This window comes from Elephas maximus, chromosome 7 (genome assembly GCF_024166365.1).
Source record: "Elephas maximus indicus isolate mEleMax1 chromosome 7, mEleMax1 primary haplotype, whole genome shotgun sequence".
Classification (NCBI taxonomy): Eukaryota; Metazoa; Chordata; class Mammalia; order Proboscidea; family Elephantidae; genus Elephas; species Elephas maximus.
Genome location: NC_064825.1, coordinates 34,491,041 through 34,513,809, shown reverse-complemented (window position 1 = coordinate 34,513,809; position 22,769 = coordinate 34,491,041). Strand labels below are relative to the sequence as shown.

The following is a 22,769-nucleotide window of genomic DNA, read 5'->3' as shown; positions in this document are numbered from 1 at the left end:
AAATCTTTATGGAAGCAGACTGCCACATCTTTCTCCCATGGAGCAGCTAATGGATTCCAACTACAGACCTTTTGGTTACCAGGTGAGTGCTTAACCACTGTCCAACCAGAGCTTTTTTGCATTTACCACACTGCCATATTTTAGTTTGTTGTGTATGTGTTTATTTCTCTATAAAGATTTTATGTTCCTTGAAGGCAAGAATCAGGTCTTCTTCATCATTGCATTTTTCTTGTGTTTGGCATAGTGCTTAATAACAATTTGTTTAATTGAATTGAAGTAGGTGATGGTCATTTTCAGAGACTTCAAGGGGGTAGAGTAACATTAAGAACTAAGAGGAGGTGGTTATTACATTTGTTGATCACCAACTTTAGGAAGAGTGTTATCTCTAGGATGGTGGGGCATGAATGGAGAGTGTTCTACAGCTTTCCTTCTGTTGTCAGTCTTGCCATTCTCATCTCTTCCCCCAAACCAAAAATGAAACCCATTGCCATTGAGTCAACTCTGTTTAATAGCGACTGTATAGACAGAGTAGAACTGCCCCATAGGATTTCCATGGAACGGATGGTGGATTCCAACGTTTGATCTTTTGGTTTGCAGCCATAGTTCTTAACCACTGCACCACCAGGCCTCCATCCGTTCCCAATTCTCTAATGATGTTGCTCTAACTTTTGGTGTGCTATGTCATTATGGTGGAAAAGTATTGTTTCTCTGTAATTTGTAAGAGTCTTACTATTCTTCAAAATCCGTTTCATATCCCCTTCTCCGTGAAACTTCCGCCCAACCCTGTATTAAACTTGCCCTTTCCTAAACTTCTCTGGCACTTAGTATTACCTTTCTAACACTTAATCACTCTTCATATTTCTATCTATATCTTGAACTATTATGGTTTATATTCTTTTATATTTCCTACATTAATAGTGTGCTCAATAAATACTTAGATTTCATGTCTTGATTTTTATATATAATTACTAAATTATAGCAGGGATGTTTTTTGTTTTAATCTAGAAACCTTTCTTTTAAATTCAAAGTTCACCAAAAACTCCAAATAGTTTCAGAAATTTGTATTTCAGATCTTTTTTTATGGGCTGTAGGAGATCAAAAATCATTAATTTTAATTTTTACTGTTTGTATTCCTGGCATGGTTTTTGTTACACTGTAGGCATGTTTGAATAACTGAATAAATTTCTCTGGTTTCTGTCACTGAGGTTCTGTAAAATCTAGGTGGATAGTAAAATTTGTAATATAGTTTTTTTTACAGCATCCAATTTTTATTTAAATTGCAATTTATTTTTTCCATTTAAAATATATTTCTTTTTTTTTTTTGGTTTAAAACTGCTTTTAAAGGATTACGAATATTTTATCTCAATATTTGGAGGTAACTCATCATATGATCCATGTAGTGATTTCTTGTTGTATGTTTTACCCATTAAACCTTCAGTGAATTCAAATATCTTCATTTCTGCTCTGGAAAATGCATTTTTACAGAGGAGCCAGTAAAATATCAGAGTTTTTATTTTAGTATTTAAATATATGCTTTTATTCAATAGCTTCCATGTAGGAGCTAATTTAAGTGGGAAAAGTTGGTTGGATTAAACAAAATAGCCTTTCTCTTTCCAGATTGCAGCAATTCTCCGGAAACGAAAATTAGACTATTATTTACACAAACTACTTCCTGAGATCCTACAATCTGCTTCATTTTTGACTACTAATGGGGCCCTGTATATGGCTTTCTTTTGCATTTTCAGGTTGGTACTCATAGTTACCATTAGGGGTTGATACAGATTCCTTTGTTGAAACTGAAACAGAGATGTTTACGTAAATATAGTTCAGGTCACTGCTCTGTGTTTTTTTTTTTTTTTTAATCTCTGTGAAATGACGTTTATATCAAAGAAAGTATTTAAAACCGGGAGCTGTGAGTCTCTTGACCCAAAAATGCAGTGCAGCATAAACTTCAGGTTATTGGTATGATCAGATAGCAGGACTATTTTAATATATCATACATTTTCTTAGACCTGCTACAATTAGCAAATTGTTCATCAGTATTTCTTAACTTTTCAATTCCATAGATTAGAAAATTAAAACAACTGACCATGATATAGGTTAGCTTCATATACAGTTAACATACTTCAAAAGTACTGTAAAATGTAAGACACAGTAGAACTGCCCCATAGGATCTCCAAGGAGCAGCTGGTAGATTCAAACTGCCAACTTTTTGGTTAGCAGCTGAGCTCTTAACCACTACGCCACCAGGACTTCATATAAAGCTGTAAACTCCTGGTATACCCTACTGTTGAAACTTTTGGCCCTGATTCAGTCGTATATACATTACCTCTGCCACATGCTTCATGCAGTTAATAATACAGATGCAGTTAGAATCTACTCTTTAGAGTGCTGTGACATGACTAACATGTTTATTAGATATTTCCTTTTTTTTATCTTTTTCCACACTGATTGTTGAAAACCCAAAGTAATGTCATTTTATTTGCCAAGTTAAAATGTTAACTTTACATTATTAAAATTTTTTTTAGCAGCCGTTCAGTTATTTACAGTAGTAATCTAAGGGAAACAAGTTAAATAAATATTCAGACTCAGAGCAAAGTGGTAATAGTAATTGTTAATAAGTTTGTGATCTTCACTTTTATCCTCATATTAGTGCTAATCAATTAGCGTTGCCCAAAGTAGTTTTGCAGGTATATTTTCACTGCAGTTAAACACATAATTTCCACATCTCTTATATTTTTTTTTCTTCAAATCATTAATATTTATAAAATTTTAGATATGCAGAAAATAATAAGATTTTTTAGGCTATTGAGAAAATCATACCTCTAAATTGAGTTGAAAATTTGTGCAACAAACTTTATCATGTGGTCTTTGGAAAGTTTTTAAAACTTTTTGAAACTCTAAAAGTTATGACTGTGAAGTTTTAAAAAATTGGAATAATGATTCCTTGCTGTTACAGCATGTCATTATGTTCTGTAGGCCTATTTGATTAAGTTGTGAAAACATGAAATACTTAAAATTTAGGTAATGTCCTGTTCCTCGTGTAACTGATTAATCAAGTCCATTTTCCCCTTAGTTTTTACATTTAATAACTTAAGTTCTTTGTAGATTTTATGTTGGTCTTCTCAGGCAGAAGGTTTCTGATGTTTATTTCAGAAATATCTAAGTTATGTTTCCTCAATAGCTTTTCTAATCCTTTTTAAGCTGAGTGCAATTGACCAACTTTGTTCAGATAATTTCTTAATAATATTTACATGCTGCTTCTCCCTTTCTTAGGAACATACTGTCTTTGAAAGGAAAAAAAAAATCTTCCTAATATATCCATTTTTTTTTTCTCTTTAAAAAAATCAGGCAGCTAATGGCCATTTATAATGTGTAAGGCACGATGGAAACTCCTACCTTTAGGAACATATTCTAGTAAATGAAAACAGGTATATCCATATAACTAAAAAATATAAAACACTTCAAGTGCTGTAAGAAAAAGTTACCAAGTGTTGTAGAAACAAAGGAGAAAGAAACATATGTTGAATGTCTATCATGTGTTAAAAATTAGTAATAATAGTAATAACAATTGTAATAACAGCCTGCATGTTCTGAGTGCTTACTATGTGCCATGCATGGTGCTGGGAAATAACTCATATAGTCCTCATAACAGGCATATGAGACACTGTATTGTTCCGCTATTGATAGATAAGGAAATCAAGAACACAGGACTTGCACAGTGAGGAGTGGTGGATCTAGGGAATGTCTGAATGAATGTGACTGACTATATTACTAGAAGTAAGATAACAGTTTGCTGTTGTAGTAGCCTGAATGAGAGATGGTAAGGGACTTAACTGAGGCAGGGACTGAATTTGAGAGATAAATTACACATGGAATAATTTAAGGGAATGATTTGACATATGGGTTAAGGGAGAAGGAGAAATTGAGAATGATTCTAAGTGTCGAACATAGGTGGATAGGTAGTTGTTAATGCCATTAACTTAGGAAAATAGAGGAGCAAGAACAAATTTGTGGGGAAGCGGGGGGAATAATGAGTTCAGTTTTGGGCATGTTGAATATGAGGTGTTGTGGGACTTTTAGGTAGAAACTGAACTGAGAAGGGGAACTTCTGTTTGTAATAACTGAAATGACCAACTATAATTTTCATATGAGCACTCCAAATTTGAATTTCAGGAGGATACTTGGAAAATTCTACTCATGGAGCCCTGGCTTTGGTGCCGCTTTGCCAGCATCTTATGTGGCCATTCTAATTGAAAGAAAAAGCAGGTAAAATTTTGCATGTCTACGTATTTAATAGAACTAGTTTACTGTCCACTGCGCCAACTAGAAATTATTTTTGCTTATTGTTTATTATAGGCCAGAGGTGAGAAATATTTGTAGATATATTTTTTAGTCTTGCAAATATTTGAATGAAAATTTAATTTTATACTAATATTATTTTTATTTACTAAGCCTGTAGAGGAGCCCTGGTGGCACAGTGATTAAAGAACTTGGCTACTAACTCTAAAGGTCAGCAGTTTGAATCCACCAACCGCTTATTGGAAACCGTATGGGACAATTCTGTCCTGTAGGGTTGCTATCCAAACTCAAAACCCGCTGCCATCGAGTCAATTCCAACTCATAGGAAATATAAATATTGACATTATAGAGCAATAATACCCATTAGTGTCTGTTTACTAAAAATTTAGAGAGTTTTCTGATATGCCTAACTAAAACATAAAAAAACAAAAAAACCAAACCCATTGCCATTGAGTTGATTCTGACTAATCTTCTCCATAATCATAATACCGTTGTTAACACCAAAGAAAATCAGCAGTAATTTTCTATTATCATCTAAGTCTGTACTTTGCTTCAGGCTAATTGAGTCAATTCTGTTAAATTCATTTTTACTTTTAAAGCATTTTCTCATTTAAAAAATTATTTTGATTGTACTCTAACTGAAAATATTCCATTTGAATTATTAATATGTCTATAAAATACTGTAAGCTGTTCAGATAAACAGTTGAAGTTCAGGCTTTTGCATAAGAGAAAATTTGCCATCCCATGAATATTTATTTTTATTGCTTAGAACTGCTTTGATTCCATCTTTAACCCAGAGAATCAAGATGGACTAATATATTAAAATCTTTCAGTTTCTGAAGATGTTTTTTGTAGTCATTTAACCCCTACTAAGAGTATGGAGGAAACCCTGGTGGCATAGTGGTTAAGAGCTACGGCTGCTAACCAAAAGGTCGGCAGTTTAGATCCACCAGGTGCTTCTTGGAAACCCTGTGGGGCAGTTCCACTCTGTCCTGTAGGGTTGCTGTGAGTCGGAATTGACTTGACAGCAATGGGTTATTTTTTAAGAGTATGGGTGGATCTTATCAGCTAACCAAATATATACTTAATTCACCTGAAGCCAGTCTTAGTGTACTATTATAAATGTAGTATTATCTAAATTTTCGTGATTCCTTAATTATATCATGATACTTTTGGATTATTAGAATGACTAAACTTAAAGAACTGGTGGATATTATAACCTCAGCATAATCAAACCAGTAGGTTATCCTACCTGAGGAGAACTGTATAGTAATAGTAGAAGGAGCTGTGCTGTCTGGCTTAGGATCCTGGTCTGCCACTTACTGTGTTACCTTTATGGCTTATTCTTTACCTGAAAAATGGAGAATAGTGGTAATACCTACTCCTAGGCTTGTTCAGAGAATTAAATAAGCTAATATATATAAAAATGCATAGAACAGTTCCTAGTAAAAAAAATACATGGTGTTAAATAAGTGTTAAGTATTGCTATTGTTGTGTTTTGTCTGTAAGTAATGAAAGAGTTATTCTGGTTATTGTAACTTTTTCTGATCAATTTCAAAACGTGAATATTGGTTTTGAAAATATACTAATATTTTCAAAATATATATTATAATGGAATCGATTCGAGGGCAGCGGGCATATGAAACATTAAAGATGCTTTAAATCAGGTGTGCTACTATTTACTTGTTTTTAATACTTGGACAATAAGATACTGTTTTCGAAGCTATCTTCCTCATTTTCAGTAGAAAATGTTGAAATGAATACCTGATAACTACCATCTGCAGTCAACAGTTAACAGTTTTGCCATTTTTACTTTACCTGTATATGTATGTATATATGGTTGTATGTGTGAGTACACCATATGGAAATAAGTTGTAGACATCATGACACTTTACCACAAATACTTCCGCATGCGTCTCCTAAAATAAGGATAAAAATAATTAATTAAGGATAAATAAATCTACAACACCATTATCACAATAATTCCCTAATGCCATCCAGTCCATGCTGTCCTAACATAGCTTTTATAGCTGCTTTCTTGAAGCAGGATCTAGTCAAAGTTTATGTATGTTATATTTCCTTAATATTTTTCAGGGCTTCGAACCGGTTCTAAACGGTTCAGTCATGGCTGAGGGAAACAAGGAAGGGCTTAGAACTGATTAGAAGTGGCTCAGTCACCGCCAAAGGAAAGCAGGGTAGTGTATGCCTTGTGTAGCAAGCAAATCTCTTGCCTCTGCTTTTGACCCAAGTAGGAAACTCCACGTCTGACCCGAGAAGGAAATGGGCGGCAGTGCCTCACTCAAAGATGGCAGCCGACTGTGGGTGCTTTGCATGTGCATTGCTCCACACAGTCCTGCCAACAATCCAATCTCTTGTATCAGGAAACTTTGAGGAGCCTGATGTGGGAGATTGAATTATTGGCAGGCCTGTGGAGAGAGATACACGGCGCGGTTGGCCGCCATCTTTGAGAGAGTCACCGCTGCCTGTATGCTGCTCAGTTCAAAAGCCAACCGGTTAGAGATTTGGTTGCTATGCAATGAACACTGCCTTGGTTTCCTTCAGCCAGCCATGACTAAACCGCTTCTAACCAGTTCAGAGTCCTGCCTTGTTTCTGTTGGCCGTGACTGAACCATTTAGAATTAGTTCGAAGCCCTGCTTTTAAAATAGGATGGTCTTCCAACTTTTTTTCTCCATAACATTGATTTATTGAAGAGACTAGGCCAGTTGTCTTATATGCAACAACACATTTCTTGTTTTGTCTGAATTGCTTTCTCATGGAGTTGTTTAATTCATTCATCTTTTTTATTTCTTGTAAACTTGAAGTTAGGTCTAAAGGCTTGATCAGATTCATATTAAACATTTTTAATAAGAATATACTTCATAGATGATGCCGAGGCCATCAGGAGGTCTATAGTAGTTCCAAGTTTGAATACTTGATTAAGGAGGTGATCACTAGTTCTAATAAATCTATTATTTATGATGAATTAGATTAATGGAGTTCCAGTAGCCCATAATCCTTGCATTAGTATCTTATTGGATTTGGTTGCTGATATTTTATTTAGGGTTTTTGCATAAGTATTTATAAGATTGATGAGTTTTTTTTTTGTGTGTGTGTATGTATGTGTTTTTTATAAAATAGGTTCGCAGTTTTCCTTGTTTTTACTTGCTCTGGTAGTTTAAGTAGCAGTGAATAAATTTGCTGGCCTTTGAATATTTGGTCCATTCCTCTAAGAAACTTCCTGGGCCTGGTGACGTTTCTGGGTGGAACACTTTTTTTTTTTTCTTGTGCTTTAGATGAAAACTTACAGAACAAATTAGTTTCTCATTAAACAATACACGTATTGTTTTAGGACATTGGTTGCCACTCCCACAACATGTCAACACTCTCCTCTTCTCGACTGTTGGTTCCCCATTACCAACTTTCTTGTCCCTTCCTGCCTTCTGGTCCTTGCCCCTGGGCTAGTGTGCCCATTTAGCCTCGTTTTGTTTTATGGACCTGTCTAATCTGTGCCTGAAGGGTGAAACTCAGGAGTCCCTTTAGTACTGAGTTAAAAGGGTGTCTGGGGTGTATATTCTCAGGGTTTCTCCAGTCTCTGTCAGACCAGTAAGTCTGGTCTTTTTTTTTTTTTTTGTGAGTTAGAATCGTATTCTACGTTTTTCTCCAGCTCTATCTGGGACCCTCTGTGGTGATCCCTGTCAGAGCAGTTGGTGGTGGTAGCTGGGCACCATCAAGTTGTACTGGACTCAGTCTGGTGGAGGCCATGGTAGATGTGGTCCATTAGTCCTTTGCACTAATCTTACCTTTGTGTCTTTAGTTTTCTTCATTCTCCCTTCCTCCAGATGGGGTGAGACCAGTGGAATATTTTAGGTGGCTGCTCACAAACTTTTAAGACCTCAGACACTACTCACCAAAGTAGGATGTAGAACATTTTCTTTATAAACTATGCTATGACAGTTGAGCTAGATGTTCCTCGAGACCATGGTCCCTCAGGAAGTTTGGATGTGACTGTGGAGCTTCCATGACCTTGCTTTGGTCAAGTTGTTTGCGCTGACTTCCCCAGTATTGTGTACTCTCCTACCCTTCACCAAAGTTACCACTTATCTATTGTCTATTTAGTGTTTTTCCCTCCCCACACTTCCCCTCCCTCGTAACCATCCGAGATTGTTTCTTTTTGTGTATAGACCTTTTCATGTGTTTTTATAATAGTGGTCTCATATAATATTTGACCTTTTGTGATTGACTTATTTCTTGGGTGGTAATTCTTAGAAGAAGTTATCCATTACCTTTATGGAACCTTGTCTGTTTCAACTTTCTCTATAGGTCCCTTTTAGAGGCTACTTACATAGAATCTGCTTGTCTTTTTTCTTTTCTGGTGGACATTCAGTTGCTCCAGCACCACGAAGTGGATAATCCGTTCTTTCTCCACTGCTTTATATGCTGATTTTTCGTATATGTGTGTATCTGTTACTTAGCTTTTAATTATTTTTTCTTGATGTATTAGCCTAGGTCTCAATTTTACATTCTTAGTTTTAAAAAAAAGTCAGAGTTTTTTTGAAGACCAACATTAGTTCAACTACAATAACACCAAAGTAAAATTGTGTTATTGGTACGAAAAGCAATAGCTACTTCTGGATCCTGGATGTGAGGTCATAACATGGATTATGGTTGCTGGCTTATTTCCTGTTTTATGTTCACTTTTGATAGGTAAACTTAGTATTTTTTTTAAAGCATTCTGCTTTTATTTCCTATAAGTAAGCCTTTACACTAGTATTTTATTCTTAGATGCTAGTTGTTTACAGAAAATATGTGTTATAAATTATGAACTGTTAGAAATAATTACTGAAGTATTTTTATTTTAAAGACATCAAAATGTTAAGCTTTGTTCAGCTTCGTTACAAGTGATATCACATGGTTTTTGAGGAAAATTGATCCTTCTCTTGATTTTTATATAGTTGAGCTCTGTAATAATATGTGTTGATTTAGTTCTGTTGTTTATTAGGTAATACAGTTCACAATACTGTGAAATAGATCTTTTTCTTTGTCTTGAGGGTTGTGTGTTGTGTATGCATACCAACTACAAATCTTAGTTGGAGTCTAATTAAAAACGGTTGTTTTGTTTTGTTTTTTTTTAGTATTGTTCAGAAGCTAGTGACTTTTTTTTTTAAAGATAGGCTTTTTTTTAAGCTAACCTTTGAAACAGAAAAGCAGATCTTTTTGTGTTATCTCTTTACGCTTTATGTGTCTTATTTTAAGCAAGTCTGATCTATGTTTACCTGGAATTGTGCAAAAGTTGGCGGTCTGATTTGCACTGAAAGAGTTCTTTATTTACTACAAATTTATATTTCATTAAAAATCAAGGTCCCCTAATAGATTATAAGTAATTTGCCAAGATTGAAATTTTATATATTTTAAAATTATTACATCTAGAGCCAAAAATGAAAAATTGGTATTGTAGTTTTATTTTAAGGAAAGGGAATTTATAATTAAGCCTTTAATTCACACACACAAAAATCAGTGATATGCTGGTGGAGATAGCCAGTAAGTAGGCAGCTGAAAATAGGAGTTTAGATTTAGGGGAAGGCTGGTAACTAGAAATATAAAATTGGAAGTTTTCTTCATGGAAGTGATCATTGTAGCTATGCGATTGGATTAGAGTGAGAAAGCCCAGAGTAAGAGGTCTCAGGTTTGGTGCTGGAAAACAGCAACATTTAAGGAGTCAGTTATCAACTTTAAAGGAGCCAGTTGTACAGTTCAGTCTTTCTTCTTTAAATATCTATAATAAGAAAAAGTAGAGGAAACATTGTGAAAGATTAGCAGTTTTCTTCAAATTAGCAAATAGTCCTAGTTTTTAAATGAAGCTTTATTTAATAGTAAAATATTTACTCTGGCCTTATAAATTTTGTACTCAGTTGCATATCAATTTTTCAAAAAGCACTTAAGGTAGAAAATATAACATGGATGTATATATATATATATATATATATATATATATATATATATATAATAGATGTGTAGGTAGATATAGATAACATAGGTGCAGGTCTTTCTATATCCGTAAATCTTAATCTATATTGGTTTAACTTTCTTTGCTCCCTTCTTTTTCAATCCCTCTCTCCAATCCATCCATCCTTCCATTCATCCATCCCTTTTGAGAATTAAGCATGCTCTGCCAGCTAGCTCCTGACACTTACTAAGTGGGCATTTTACTTAAGTCTTAATCGCATCATTGAGGGGGTTCTGAGAAAGCTTTGAAGTTGTTTCCAGGGTTGCTTAAAAAATTTGTGCCACAAAGAACTGTGATCATAGTAACTCAGCAGGAAGCATTGGTTACATCTAGTTTATCCCCAGGAGGGCTGTTTAAAACTAGTCTTCTCTTTCTTTTACTAGGAAGTGCTTTGTTTGTGATTCAGAAAAAAGTTGTTCTGATGGATTTTTGTTTCATATAATTGCTATGGAATTTGCTTTGATATTTTGTATTAGTTTAGATAAGTTAAGAAATGTATATTAAACATAAATGTGGATTAAAATGTCAAAAATCACGTATTTATTCTAAGCATATTCATGAGTTGTTAAATTGCACTGTAATATTTATGAAATTCTTAAGCAGATATGACCAAAATGAATGAACAATACACTATGTGAACATAAATGTGGTCTATAAACTTGGTTTCTTCAAGTTTTAATGCTATGGTCACAGGAAGAAGATTAAATTACTTTGCAGTCTTCTGAAAAGTGTACTATGTATTATGTACTATATATAATAGAATGTGATCATAGAGTCTGTGTTTTAAGGAAGTATTTTTGTACTTGTCTAAAACATTCTAATAGGTGAAAATTTCCTATACCTTGAAACACTTTTTCAGATGAATAAATAGCATCTCTCAGTAAACCATTAAAATGCTTAGGAATTCTCAGTTTGTTTTTTATATAAAACTTCTGCTTATTTGTAGAATGTGTAATTATTTTTTATATGTATTTTTATATTTATATGTAGAATAGATATTTAGAATTTTTCATAATCACACCTTTCCTACTGTGTAGTGACCTCAGCTGTGGAATGTGTCACATTCAGCATCATCCAAAAGCCAGGCTAAGATGTAAAGGTTGAGAAGGTTAGTTAAAGAATATATTCACTAAAATTTCCAGGAAAAAACAAAAAACAAAACCATTATCATTCAACTAATTAGATACAAAATGTTGGAAGATAATAGTACTTGGAATTTCAGCAGAATGTGAGGATACTTTTTTTTTTTAATTTTTATTGTGCTTTAAGTGAAAGTTTACAAATCAAGTTAGTCCCTTACACAAAAACCCATATACACCTTGCTACACATTCTCAATTACTCTCCCCCCCATGAGAGAGCCCGCTCCCTCCTCCCACTCCTTTTTTTCATGACCATTTTGCCAGCTTCTAAGCCCCTCTACCCTCCCATCTCCCCTCCAGGCAGGAGATGCCAACATAGTCTCAAGTGTCCACCTGAACCAAGTAGCTCACACCTCACCAGTATCCCTCTCCAACCCATTGTCCAATCCAATCCATGTCTGAGGAGTTGGCTTCTTTCGGGAATGGTTCCTGTCGTGGGCCAAGAGAAGGTCAGGGGGCCATGATCACTGGGGTCCTTCTAGTTTCAGTCAGACCATTAAGTCTGGTCTTTTTATGAGAATTTGGGGTCTGCATTCCACTGTTCTCCTGCTCCCTCAGAGGTTCTCTGTTGTGTTCCCTGTCAGGGCAGTCATCAGTTGTGGCCGGGCACCATCTAGTTCTGGTCTCAGGATGACGTAGTCTCTAGTTCATGTGGCCCTTTCCGTCTCTTGGGCTCATTATTATCTTGTGTCCTTTGTGTTCTTCATTCTCCTTTGATCCAGGTGGGTTGAGACCAATTGATACATCTTAGATGGCTGCTTGCTAGCATTTAAGGCCCCAGATGCCACTCTTCAAAGTGCAATGCAGGATGTTTTCTTAACAGATTTTATTATGCCAATTGACTTAAATGTCCCCTGAAACCATGGTCCCCAAACCCCTGCCCCTGCTTCACTGAGCTTCAAAGCATTCAGTTTATTCAGAAAACTGCTTTGCTTTGGTTTAGTCCAGTTGTGCTGACCTTCACTGTGTTGAGTGTTATCCTTCCCTTCACCTAAAGTAGTCCTTGTCTACTATCTATTTAGTAAATACCCGTCTCCCACCCTCCCTCCCTCCTCCCTCTCATAACCACAAAAGAGTGTGTTCTCAGTTTAAACTACTTCTCAAAATCTTATAATAGTGGTCTTATACAATATTTGTCCTTTTGCAGCTGACTAATTTCACTCAGCATAATGTCTTCCAGGTTTCTCCATGTTATGAAATGTTTCACAGACTCGTCACTGTTCTTTATCGATGTGTAGTATTCCGTTGTGTGAATGTACCGTAATTTATTTATCTATTCATCTGTCGATAGGCACCTTGGTTGCTTCCATCTTTTTGCTATTGTAAACAGTGCTGCAGTAAACATGAGTGTGCATATATCTGTTCGTGTAAAGGCTCTTATTTCTCTAGGATATATTCTGAGGATTGCTGGGTCGTATGGTAGTTCTATTTCTAGCTTTTTAAGGAAGCGCCAAATCGATTTCCAAAGTGGTTGTACCATTTCACATTCCCACCAGCAGTGTATAAGGGTTCCAATCTCTCCACAGCCTCTCCAACATTTATTATTTAGTGTTTTCTAGATTAATGCCAGCCTTGTTGGAGTGAGATGGAATCTCACTGTAGTTTTGATTTGCATTTCTCTAATGGCTAATGATCAAGAGCATTTCCTCGTGTATGTGTTAGCCACCTGAATGTCTTCTTTGGTGAAGTGCCTGTTCATATCCTTTGCCCATTTTTTAATTGGGTTGTATGTCTTTGTGGTTGAGTTTTAGCAGAGTCATGTAGATTTTAGAAATCAGGCTCTGGTCGGAGATGTCGTAGCTGAAAATTTTTTCCCAGTCTGTAGGTGGTCTTTTTACTCTTTTGGTGAAGTCTTTAGATTAGCATAGGTGTTTGATTTTTATTAACTCCCAGTTATCTGGTTTCTCTTTGGCATTTTTAGTAATGTTTTGTATTCTGTTTATGCCATGTATTAGGGCTTCTAATGTCCCTATTTTTGTGAAGATACTTTTTAATTTACTAGAATGTTACAGAAAACTTAATTTTGTAATGTTTTACCACGGGAAGAATGATACTCTGATTAAGCAGTTCATAGAACAGTGGTTCTTAATGTTTTTTGAAGTAGTGCTCCTTCCTGTATTCACTTCCTTGCATTTTGCATTCAAGCTTAAGAAATTCACCTCCTTAACCCCCTCCTCATGCCCATCCTCTCCCCCAGAAAAATATATCCCTAGCTTAAAGAAATACCTGACTCACTCTGAATTGCTTATTTGCTGAGCTTCACCAACCTTCTAATCTAGTGATTCTCAGCAGAATGGAGTATTTGTGTATCAGAATCTCCTGTGATGTCTAAACAGTCATATATTGTCCTTCTTGCCCCAGTACTTCCCCTTTAGGCCTGTGCAACCCACTGTTGTAGTTGGCACCTCCCATTTCCTCTTCACTGTGGTAGCAGTGTTTTAATATGTAACTTGGTTTCCAGAGAGGATTTACTCACTGGAAAGGGAATGTTGACCTGTTTGTCTTCAGTCTTAGGCTAGATATCTAAAAAGTAAAAAACCCACTGCCTTTCAGTCGATTTCTACTCATAGTGACCTCATAGGGTTTCCAAGACTGTAAATCTCTACGGAAGCAGACTGTCACATCTTTCTCCTGAGGAGCTGCTGGTGGTTTCACTCCACTGACCTTTTGGTTAGCAGTCCAGCACTTTAACCACTGCACCACCAGGTCTCCTCAGGGTACATATTTCAGTCAGCATAATATCCTGCAGGTTCATCTACATTGTGAGATGTTTTGCAGATTTGTTGTTATTCTTTAACATTTTGTAGTATTCTTTTAACATTTCGTAGTCCATTCTGTGTATGCGCCAAAGTTTATTTATCCATTCGTCTGTTGATGGGCACTTAGGTTGTTATCATCTTTTTGCTCTTGTAAATAATGCCTCAGTGAACATGGGTGTGCATATGTCTATTCATGTCATGAATCTTATTTCTATAGGATATATATCTAGGAATGGGATTGCTGGATCATATGGTATTTCTATTTCTAGCTTTTTGAAGAAACACCACATAATTTTCCATAGTGTTTGTACCATTTTACATTGCCACCAGCAGTGTATGAGAGTTCCAGTCTCTCCACAACCTCTCCAGCATTTGTTGTTTTCTGTTTTTTTTTTGATCAGTACCATTATTATTGGTGTGAGATGTTGTAGTTTTGATTTGCATCTCTCTAATGGCTAACGACTGCCAGCATCTCTTCATGTATTTGTTGGCTGCCTGGATCTATTCTTTGGTGAAGTGTCTGTTCATGCCCTTTGCCCATTTTTTAATTGGGTTGTTGTCGAGTTGTTGGAGTTTTCTATAAATTTTAGAGATTACTCTTGTGAAATATGTTGTAGCCAGAAATCATTTCCCAGTCTGTGGTTTCTCTTTTTACCTTTTTTGGAAAAGTCTTTTGATGAGCATAAGTATTTGATTTTCAGGAGGTCCTTATCATCTAGTTCATCTTCTACTGCTTGTACTTTTTTAGTTATGTTTGATAGTCTATTTATACCATAAATTAGGGCTCCTAATTTTGCCCCTATTTTTCCTTCTATTTATGGCTTTAGGTTTTACATTTAGATCTTTGATCTATCTTGAGTTAGTTTTTGTATATGGTGTGAGGTATGGATCCTGTTTCCTTTTTTGCTAATGGATATCCAGTTTTGCCAGCACCATTTGTTAAAGAGACTTACCTTTCCCCATTTAATGGATTTTGACCCTTTGTTGAAGATAACTAGATGGTTTTATTTCTAGGTTCTCAATTCTGTTTCATTGGTCCATGAGTCTATTGTACCAGTACCAGGCTGTTTTGACTACTTTGGCTGTATAGTAGGTTTGAATTGCAGAATTTAAAGATATCTTAGTAGCGTAAAGATGTTTGGTTAAAGAAGCAGTACAGTGCTTTGGAAAGAACATGAAACTGAAGTCAGATGAACCATCATGTCTTTTTGTTACTTTTATATTTCTAAGAAAACCCCTTAACTTTTTAATTTTTATTTATTTATTTTTTTAATAGAGTGAGGATAAAGTATCTGCCTTACACTTCCTAGGACTATTAACAGGATAAAATTTGATTTACTAGTGTTGCTTACACCTTGTACATTGTTAAATTTTATGCAAATGTAAGGTAATATGGTCACTGCTTGCTAAAAAATTGGAATCATTACTTGGTGTTGGCCCTCTCTCCTAGTGGCTATTTGTAGTGATTATATGTCTGTAAGGTGCTCCATTTTATAAAACCGGGGTCCTTTTAATACCTTGGTGGTTAGGGCTTTTATATGTCTAGAAATTCAACAGCCATTTATTTAGCACCTTATGGATGCCAGGTACTGTTCAGGGTTATGGGGATGTAAAGCTAAACAAACAAGATAATCTCTGCCTTGTAGTTAAACATAAACAGTTATATTATCAGACAGATGGAGACCAGTGCTAGGTCTGTTTTACTGCTGAAGATTAGACATAGAATTAGGGTAGTGAAACCAACTCTTTTAAAAAATATCATACATTATATTTCATACTGAAATGTATCGTCAGGTACTACCACCGAAGGTACAGAAATATTTTTATTTTGGAATTTGTAATTAGGACTATTCTTCCTATAATCTAGAGCCCTGGTGACGAAGTGGTTAAAAGCTTGGCTGCTAACCAGAAGACTGGCAGTTCAAATCTACCAGGTGCTCCTTGGAAACCCTATGGGGCAGTTCTACTCTGTCCTATAGGGTCACTGTGAGTTGGAATTGACTTGATGGCAATGGATTTTGTCTGGTTGCGGTTATTCATACATAACCAGCTTTTGGTAAAATGATTTTTGTTTGAAAAGCATTTAACTTTTCTTTCTTCTGTGTATGTGTGTTTCTTGAATGTTAATGTTATCCTAACTTTTCTTTATATAACGTATCTAAAATAGGAATATTTGAACATCTTTGACATAGAATTTGATGAGATTGGTAATGATTAGTGAGAACAATTTCAATCCATAGTAGAAATTACAGAAAAGAGGAGATAGAAGGGACCTTATGGATCATCTTACCATCGATTTTTAAGTTATTTTTTGAAAGAGCCCAGGATTCTTTTGTTCTGTTGAGGTGCTTCAGGACTTGCTGAGGGAGATCGCCTGAGAGGGGAGGGGAATATTGCCTCCTGGGTAGGCCTGGACCCTCTTTCTCCTTTCATTCAGAGTAGGACCAATATTATGGTTTATATGTTGTTGATAAATGTAAGATTAAAAAAAAATCTTTTTGTTTAAAAAAACGTAAGTTACATAAGTAGTCCTGTCCTCTTGTTTTAATGACAAAATGATGGAGTACCAGAGAATTAAAGTTAATTGGAATATCAATTTCCTAACTTCACTTCAGTGCTGCTCAGTTAACTCATAATGCCTCCATGTAGCTTTGGGAATATTAAGAATATTATTAAGCCATTTTAAATTATGAACACTCAAGACTATAAACGATTCACTCCGACATCAGGATCTCATTGATGATATTAGTATTAAGACCTGGAATGATTTTTAAGTGAAAGTGACTAGATATTGGTACTGGTTTTATGTATAAATTATTTTTTCTTTGAGAACTAAATTTTCGTAATTGAAACCAAAATAAGTTTTTATAACTTTCAAAGTTTATTTGAATTCTTAAAACACATCAAAGGCTTCTTTCCTAGAGAATAGGATATGTTTCATTCTTGTCTCATATTTAGTATAAGCAAAATAAAGTGATTAAGGGCAGAAAATAGTCCTTATCTTTGAGTTTTTACCTGGATTCCCATTAAATAACTTTGGCAAATGTGCAGTTTTTCTGTACAATAGGTATTTATAGCCCTTTGTCTTTTGGAGTTGGAAAATTCACTTAGTACCTGACTTTTCACGCAATGAAATTAAAACCAAGGTGATTTAGTGTGATTTATAATAAAATCTAATGAAATGAGCAATTCCATTTTGTGTGAAAAAAATAGAAAACCTAAAATTTCTTTCTTCTTGTTTTTAAATGAATTTGTATTTAGTTAGACTTGTTCTGGCCTTGGCTTTTTGACAAGATGAATTAGTTAGGATTCCTTATTACTAAATTTAGAACTGTTTAGCGTAAACATAGCCTAGTAACAAATTATACTTTTCTTCAAACTGTACATCATACAACTAGTGATGATGCAATAACAATTTAAAAATGCTTTAAATCCCTCTTTTCAGAATTTTAATTAATGACCACTGAACAAATGACTCATAGCTTCTACTTAGAACTGTTATGGCACTGAACACTTGGTTCACATCATCTACCCTTTTTTCTTAGATGCCAGTAAGTTCTCAAATCCTGGTAAATTTTTTGATGGATTTCTAAAATATGATAAATTGAGTATTAAGTCAAATTGATGCTTAATCTTATACTCTTTCTCTTTTTAAAAATTATTTGCAGGAGAGGGCTCCTCACAATTTATATGGCCAACTTGGTAAGTAGCTTTTTTTTTTTTTTGAGGTCCTTCATTGTGCATTTTGCCTTTTTATCTTTTTAAAACTCAAGCTCTCTTTAAAAACAATAAAAAAATAAGAAAGGAAAGCCATTTAAATTTGAGAATATTTTCTGTCTCTGTTGTAATTAAAGGATAAATTTTAATGTTTAAATGAGCCTTGATACCATTTGCTCTGTAGAGCTATTTCACTTATTTCAGGAGGAAAGTCATTTACTGTTCTGTGCCCTTCATGATACTTTTGTTTTATTTAAGCTTAGACCTTCATGTTTGCCAAGATACTACACACACACATATATATCTTGAGTTTCATTTCATATTCTGCCGTTATTGCTGTTTATTATGGAAAAAGTTATAAGCTTTTATCGGGTATGTCCTTCTTGGACATTAAAGCAGCATTGGTTTTAGCTGTAAACACTGAGAAGATTTACATAATTAGCTAGGCTTCCAAATTTCAAAGATTACAGAAATGAAGTTAATATTTTCTAATATTTCTGTACTATTTCTGATATTCTTTATGGTGAATATATAATCAGGGTTATATAATTTACATTGCCAAGTTCATATTCTAAAAACATTGATTTTAAAGTATAAGTTGTTTAATAAGCAACATTAAAAAATTCCACTATGAAAAGATAAATATTATTTATTAACAAAGGGTAGGTTCTTGAATTCTGTAACAAGGGAGTGTAGTTCAGAGATAGATTTAACAACTCACTTAAGCTATAAAATATTTAATTTTTGCTTGGTACTTCCCATATGCCAATTATTGCTGGTAAGCAGGAAAGAGATAGCTCTTGCACTCATGGAGCTTACTCTCTAGTGGAGAAGGCATGGAGAGGTGACACCAGTAATAATAATGTGTGAAAAAGACTAAAAAAATCAATTTATGGGATACTGTGGGAGCCCTGGAAACCCTGGTGGCGTAATGATTAAGAGCTATGGCTGCTAACTAAAAGGTCGGCAGTTCTTATTCACCAGGTGCTCCTTGGAAACCCTATGGTACAGTTCTACTCTGTCCTGTCAGGTCACTATCAGTTGGAATTAACCTGACGGCAATGGATTTTTTGGTTAGCGGGAACCATAATATAGCACTAAACTATTCTGGAGGGGAGTTTGGGTCAGAGAAAAGTGGTTTTAACCTTTTTTGAGTCATGGACAGAAAACTGCTTATACGTAAAAAGACACTCAAATTTCCATATAATTTCAAGGGTTTCATGTACCACTGATTAAGAAAGCCTAGGGTATACCATCAGGTAAGTTATTTTAAAATACTTCAGAAAAGTAGCTGTTCCAAGCTCTTTTGATTGCAATTTGGATGGAAATTTCAGGACACCAAAAGAGCAGAGACTAGTTAAAGGATTTCTTTTTGTCTTTATTCTGTCTTTAGAGAATTCTTACTAGAATGTAAACTCTACAAAGTCATGGACTTTTTGTAATTTATTTGCAGTTGTACCATGAACATCTAAATAGAGCCTGGCATATAGTAGGGATTGAATAACTATTAATTAATAATAATTTTGTTGAGTATAGAATTGTAGGTAGACAGTGATTTTACCCTAGCATTTGGAAGGCATTCTATTGTACATGGGGTCACTATGAGTTGGAACCAACTCTGTGGGTCCTAACAGCAACAAAAATCCTTTATCTTTGTTCTCTATAAATACTTTTTGGATCTGTTGTCAGAGTGGTTTTACTTTTATTCTTTAAGTAATCTCTTTTTTCCTCATTATTAAAAAATTTTTTTTTGAAGAATTTGTCTTTAGTATGTTGATGTGATGATCAAGGTTGTGTGTCAGCTTGGCTGGGCCATCATTCCCAGTGGTTTGGCAGATAGGTAATGATGTAGTCATCCTTTGTGATGTGATCATCTAATCAATTGTAAGGGGAGTATCCTTAGGGGGTGCAGCCTGCATCCAGTATATATGGACATTCTGGCAAAGCTCACTTCCTTGCTCTGGATTCTGCATCCAGCTCATCATCATCTGACTTCAGATTCTTGGAACTTGAGCCAGTGGCCTGCTGTATTACCTGCTGATTTTGGGATTTGTCAGCCTCCGTAGCCTGTGAAACAGTGGTCTGCCATCTTACCTGCTGATCTTGGGTTTTGTCAATCTCCACAGCCTGTGAACCAGCAGCCAGTTGTCTTACTACTGATCTTAGATTTGTCAGCCTCTGCAGCCCTTTGCCAGTGGTCTGCCATCTGACCTGCTGATTTTGGGTTCGTCAGCCCCTGTAGCTGCATGAGTCAGGAAAATCCTCCAGCCTGAAGCCTGACCCATGGATTTGGGACTTGCCAGCCTCTATGGCCATGTGAGCCATTTCCTTAAGATAAATCTCTGTCTCTATGCATATGTACATGTCACTGGTTTTGCTTCTGTAGAGAACTCACCCCAAGATAGTTAATTCACTAGGATATACACTTATTTTTATTTAGTTTGCTCAGGGCTTAGTTTGCTTCTTTAGTGGTTAGTTCTGGAATTAAACTTTTATATATTCTCTCCTTAAATCTCACCTCTCCCCAGTCTCTATATTGTCTTATTCTGGAATTACTTCTAGATTTTTTTTTTTTTTTTTAAATATTGTGCTTTAAGTGAAAGTTTACAAATGAAGTCAGTCTCTCATACAAAAATTTATATACACCTTGCTATATACTCCTAGTTGCTATCCCTCTAAGAATACAGCACACTCCTTCCCTCCACTCTCTATTTTCATGTCCATTTGGCCAGCTTCTGACCCCCTCTGCCCTGTCATCTCCTTTCCATACAGGAGCTGCCCACATGGTCTCATGTGTCTACTTGATCCAAGAAGCCCATTCTTCACCAGTATCATTTTCTATCCCATAGTCCAGTCCAATCCCTATCTGAAGAGTTGCCTTTGGGAATGGTTCCTTTCTTGGGCTAGCAGAAGGTCTGGGGACCATGACCTCTGGGTCCTTCTAGTCTCAGTCAGACCATTAAGTCTTGTCTTTTTGTGAGAATTTGGGGTCTGCATCCCACTGCTCTCCTGCTCCCTCAGGGGGTCTCTGTTGTGTTTCCTGTCAGGGCAGTCATTGGTTGTAGCTGGGCACCATTTAGTTCTTCTGGTCTCAGGCTGATGTAGTCTCTGGTTTATGTGGCCCTTACTGTCTCTTGGGCTTATAATTACCTTGTGTCTTTGATGTTGTTCATTCTCCTTTGCTCCAGGAGAGTTGAGACCAATTGATGCTTCTTAGGTGGCCACTTGCTAGCGTTTAAGACCCCAGATGCCCCTCTCCAAGGTGGGATGCAGAATGTTTTCTTAATAGATTTTATCATGCCAGTTGACCTAGATGTCCACTGAAACCATGGTCCCCAAACCCCTGCCCCTGCTACGCTGGCCTTCAAAGTGTTCAGTTTATTCAGGAAACTTCTTTGCTTTTGGTTTAGTCTAGTTGTGCTGACCTCTTCTGTATTGTGTGTTGTCTTTCCCTTTCAGTTCTTATCTACTGTCTAATTAGTGAAAACTATAGTAGATAAACCCTGGTGGCATAATGGCTGACTGCTACGGTTGCTAACCAAACGGTCAGCAGTTCAAATCCGCCAGGTGCTCCTTGGAAACTTTATGGGGCAGTTCTACTCTGTCCTATAGGGCTGCTATGGGCACTGGGTATAGTAGATAAGAACAATGGATGGGTGTTTTAAACCTTCTTATTTTCTTCTCCAAGTCTCTTCATTGCTCTTTAACATTTTTCTTCTTTATTTTTCACTCTGTGCTAAATTCTGGTTAATTTCTTCAGACCTCTCTCCACGTTAACTCATCTCTATATCTGTTTAATGTGCTGTTTAACCTATCCAATGTTAATGATGACTTTTTTTTTTTAATTTTCAAAAAGGTGATAAAATAACAGGCATATCACAAAACCCAGAAAAATGGTATAATATTTTTATTAAATAATCACCTGAAATACATCTATAATACCTTCCCCCTAATTTTTTGGTTACAAACTCGTTGATCATCTTTTCATGCAGGAATTTTCTAATATAATTTTGTGTAGAGAGAATAGAAGGTAATTCAGTCTTTTCTCTTACATGATTAATTGAAATATTTAAAAAAGAATTAATAATATTTGGAATAGCTAAAACATGTGACTTTATACCCAGACCTACCTCCTTTGAATATTGTTACAGATAGTGCTTCACAAACAGGAATTCTGACTAATTCTGTTTAGTGTAATTCCCACTGGAAAAGAAAAGGTTACGTTGCGTATATAATTGTATACACTTTATTGTCTTGATAGGAGAGAACTTCCATTTTAACCACTAGACCTTGATAAGAATTAGATCCTGTGTTTACTACTTTATGTGTTTGATGATTGGAGAAACTTTTTACAGTTTATCTTCCGGCTCCGTGTATTTCAAATCTTGTTTCTTTTTCAGTACCCACATACTTTTAGGGCTGGGCATCATAGGACATGTCCCTATTTCAGTATGACTTCATCTTTGTGTTATGACATGGTGAGTTGGCACAATAGAGAGTAGAGAGTATTGCTGGAAAACATTCCTTTACTGGACCACTGGCAATCACTTATCTATACCTGGAAGCAACTGGAAATTGACTTGATAAATATGTGTTGCTAAACTCAAGCTAAACATACTCCAGTTCCGCCTCTGCTAATCTGAACTCCCAAATGCCTCTGCTTACCCTGACACTATCCCTGCAAGGGCAAGTGTGAGAGAGAGGAAGTCAGAGTGTAAATTGACCCTGATCATAGCCATCTGTGGCTAAAATACCTTACTTTGGCAAATTGTGTGCAGACATGTGACTATGTGAACAGGTTACTTAGAGCTCTTCTGAAGTCTTGGAAGGAATCTGTAGAAATGAG

The 22,769-nt window shown here is 35.6% G+C and overlaps 1 protein-coding gene across 5 annotated transcripts in view; it reads left to right on the top strand.

Annotated features, from left to right (window-relative positions):
- TMEM135 (transmembrane protein 135) overlaps positions 1-22,769 on the top strand; it is a 273,707-nt gene that overhangs the window by 26,319 nt on the left and 224,619 nt on the right. For 3 of the 5 annotated variants that reach the window (XM_049889598.1, XM_049889597.1, XM_049889601.1), the window contains exons 2-5: positions 1,618-1,745; positions 4,177-4,269; positions 17,875-17,908; positions 22,324-22,401. In XM_049889598.1, the coding sequence (XP_049745555.1) occupies positions 1,618-1,745; positions 4,177-4,269; positions 17,875-17,908; positions 22,324-22,401 (333 nt within the window). The remainder of the gene's footprint in view (positions 1-1,617; positions 1,746-4,176; positions 4,270-17,874; positions 17,909-22,323; positions 22,402-22,769) is intronic. The other 2 variants (XM_049889600.1, XM_049889599.1) reach the window with 1 other exon arrangement.